Source organism: Microplitis demolitor, chromosome 5, assembly GCF_026212275.2.
Source record: "Microplitis demolitor isolate Queensland-Clemson2020A chromosome 5, iyMicDemo2.1a, whole genome shotgun sequence".
Taxonomy (NCBI): domain Eukaryota; kingdom Metazoa; phylum Arthropoda; class Insecta; order Hymenoptera; family Braconidae; genus Microplitis; species Microplitis demolitor.
Window position 1 is genome coordinate 19,379,253 of NC_068549.1, and position 3,875 is coordinate 19,383,127.

Consider the following 3,875-nt stretch of genomic DNA (forward strand, 5'->3'; position numbering starts at 1 on the left):
TTAATTTATATCGAGTGATTTAATCTCACTCCAATGAAAAATGAGCGAGTATAGGGGATTTTACCTTATATCAAGCATATTCTCATTTGTTCTTATAACTAAATTTAAATATTTTCAAAACAAAAGATAAAAAAAAAATCTAAACATTTATATAGTAAACGTCAAAATTTCCGTATCAGTTATTAAAAAATATGTAAAAAAAAAAATAAACTAACAATTTTTAAATAAATCAAAAATTTATGTTATGAAAATAATTAAAATACAATAAAACAAATGTTGAACATCAAAGTGTGTGCGACACCATCAGTTCCAGTTTTAATTTTATTATCTCTTTCATCTTGGCTGTGTATATGCCGATGGTTTTTTCGTTACAACATGAAAGATCAAGAAGTATTTTATTTTTTTACGCGATGTGGACAAATATTTATTTAAAAATATCATTATCAAATAAAATATTCAATAACTTTTTGTTTTAGGTCCTCAATGCCCTAATTATCTATTACGCTGTCATAACTCTATTAAATATGATGTTCCTAGGACATTTCACTTTTGCTTGTAGATGTTCGCACATTCAATATTTATCAAAGAATATAATTAATACTTATTATCTATAATTTTTTAAAATTTTAATTACAGAACCGAAAAAATTTACGATTAAAAAAGAAATGTTTAAACCATTTTGCCGCTAATTTTAGTATCAAGTCACGTGGTCACGGCGGTTGCGCATCAGAACGCTCTGCAAACGTGCAGTCGTAGATTTATCTTATTAAAGAATTTATTAATCAAAGTTTAACAAATAAAATAATATATAAAAATGAATACTCTACGATCAATTGTACAAAACAAAGTTTCATTCCGACAATTCCATTCATGGTTTGTATTTTTAATATTAATGTATTCATAAGTATTTTTATGTTCCATTGCTTGGTTTAACATAACCTACTATCAGTAATTAAAGTATCCAAGAAAATTATGATAATTAAATTATTAAAAACCTAACAGAATTTAAATAAATAGTTTTAGATATTGTCAAGGAGAAGTAGCAACTGCTGCAATACCAAAACTGATAATTCCAGCACCAGAAGGTACCGATGGACCATTGAGCCCTAAAATTGAAAAACTGGTTCAAGATATCACTGCTCTTAATTTAATTGAAGTCGCACAATTGAGTGATGTTTTGAAAAAACGACTCAATCTTCCTGATGCTCCTGTCATGGCTTTCGGCAGTGCGGCACCTAAAGCTCAGGTTTTTGTTACTTTTTTTTTTTTTTTTCACTCGAGAAGATCCGGGTTTTTTAGTCTATCACTTTCAAGTGGACGAACAGTTTTATCCTTGTTGCACTTGCACAGTAAATGGAAACTTTGTTCAAATTTTTCTCTTGGACAATTTAAAATTAGAGATTCCTAGACTATAGAGTAATAAACCGTGTTTCCTTTTTCATTTTGCGTTTAGAGTTTTTGTTTGAAAGAAAAACTTCGACAAACCCTGAACACAAAAATTGTCATTTTCATAAGTTGATGACAACTAGACGCCAACTTGCTGAGAAAGTTGGTGGCAAAAGTTAGCATTCAATTAGTTGACAGAAAGTTGCCTTTAATTTTCCAGAAATGTTGCGGCAGTAAATCGCCGCCAAATTCCTGAAAAAGTTGGTAACAATTTGCAGTCAACAGTTACAAAGGCTGAAGTTGTTGTCAAATTGATCACAATGAATTGACCAGAAAATTAATGTCAATTAGCTGCAATCAAGTTGACGACAACTTTCAGCTTTTGTAACTGTTGACTGCAAATTGTTACTAACTTTCTGAGAAAATTGAAGACAACTTTCTGTTGACTAATGGAGTGGCAACTTCTGCCACCAACTTTCTCAGAAAGTTGACGATCAGTTGCTGTCAACTTGAGGAATTGCCAATTTTTGCGGTCAACTTGGTGACAAGTTACTGCAGTAAATTGTCGTTAGCTTGCTGCCAACGCTATCAGGGCAGCGATACTATATATTAATTTAAATTTATCTAAATATTTGAATTAAACTTTTAGGAAGAAGAAGAAGCAGCATCACCACAAAGAGTCCAAACATCATTTACTGTAAAATTAGTTAAATTTGATGAAAAACAAAAAGTTGCTTTGATTAAAGAAATCAAAACGTTGATGCCAAATATGAATCTTGTACAGGTAATTTATAATTGATATAATACTGATGTAAGATTTTATTGGGTCTAAACAAAACATCTCTACTCACTGTCGTCTTAATTTAGCTTCAAGTATACTCAATGCATATGAAGGGGTTTTTTTTAATTTTCCATTTTTGGACATATAATACTTAATTTAAATTAGTGGAAAAAAGTAAAATAAAATTTTCACTTTAATAGTGGGACAAAAAAGAAAAAATTTCTAAACATATTTTCAAAATTAATTATGTTATTGCGTCTTTTACAAATTAATTTATTTTAATTTTTCAAGTGTGCAAAACTGGCTAAAAATGGTACCACTACCCAACATCATTATAAAATTCAAATTATTAACAGTAATATAATAAAGCTCATTAACGTTTGATCAAGTCTATGAATAGGAACAAATACTATCAATTTTTAAAATGCACTGAGTAAAATTACTCGCGAATTTTTTGAAATGTGCGCCATTTTAGAATACATATTTTTAGTAAAATTTTTCATTTATTTAAAAAAGAACTGAAATTTGATCAATTCGATCACGAAATAAAAGCTTTGAAAGTATCGTCGGGTATAAATTTACTGTGTGTTCAATTTTACTTATTGATATGTAACGTCATATGTTATTGAGAAGAATTGAAGCTGAGTAAAGATAATGCGGAAAAATATGATTACTCTTGAGTAGGCTTGTAATACAATCGTTATATATGGTATTAATATATTTTATTCAAATACAGGCTAAAAAATTCGTCGAAAGTGTCCCAACAATTGTAAAGGCAGATATAAGTAAAGAAGAAGCTGAAAAACTTAAAGAAGCCATTACCAAAGTTGGTGGAGAAATAGAAATAGCGTAAACTTTTTATTTCATTAACTACCTTTTTATCATTTATCATTCTTTATAATTATTAGTTTTATAATAAATATCAATACCAACAATAAAAATTTTTGTCATTTATTTTCCCATTTTGATTTTGATTTTAATTTATTTATTATATCAGACCATTTTCAGAAAGTACCCCCTATTTTTTAAAAATATTCCATGACTTTCAGCTGTCATCACGGTATTAGATTTTTATTAATTAATTTTTGAAAAAATTAAAGCATAAATTGAAAAAAGGAAAACGTAATTGCAGATTTGCTAAGATATAGATTTAAAAAAAAATTACAGTTGATATCAATTGGGAGTTTAATCAAATTTATTAAATAAATTTCAATAAAATATGTCAATTTTATAGATCGAATTTTCAAATTTTATAGACTAAAATTTATTCAACAAATTTCGTTTAACTTCTAAATGATAACAGCTGCAAGTAATTTTTAAAAAATGCTATATCTCGGCAAAATTGCAACGTTGTTTTTTTCCCAGTGAAGGTTTTTATTTTTTTTTCCAATCAATTAATAAAATTTAAGTACAGTTATGACATTTGAAAGTTATTGAAAATTTCAAAAAAGTGGGGGACTCTGTCCAAAAATATCCTTAATACTAATAACAGTAAAACCTCAATTTTTTCCATTTTATTCTTTTCCTTGTTATTCCCAACTTTGATTGCTTGTTTGTTTAGTTTACCGAACCTTTTTTTGTACTAAGGTACGTGACCGCATATCAGTAATCTTGTGCAAAAAAATGTATATTTATAAGTAACTTTTATTTGAGCGTTTCAAAATAACGAACTATCAACTATAGGATGCAATCTTTAGTCTGTAATTAA

At 27.9% G+C, this 3,875-nt stretch overlaps 1 protein-coding gene across 1 annotated transcript; it reads left to right on the forward strand.

Moving 5' to 3' along the window:
* The first annotated feature begins 719 nt into the window (after positions 1 to 719).
* LOC103579523 (39S ribosomal protein L12, mitochondrial) lies at positions 720 to 3,108 on the forward strand. The gene is made up of 4 exons (XM_014441422.2): positions 720 to 873; positions 1,018 to 1,246; positions 2,036 to 2,170; positions 2,904 to 3,108. The coding sequence occupies exons 1-4, from the start codon at positions 815 to 817 to the stop codon at positions 3,018 to 3,020; spliced, it is 540 nt and encodes a 179-aa protein (XP_014296908.2). The 5' UTR covers positions 720 to 814; the 3' UTR covers positions 3,021 to 3,108.
* Positions 3,109 to 3,875: the final 767 nt, after the last annotated feature.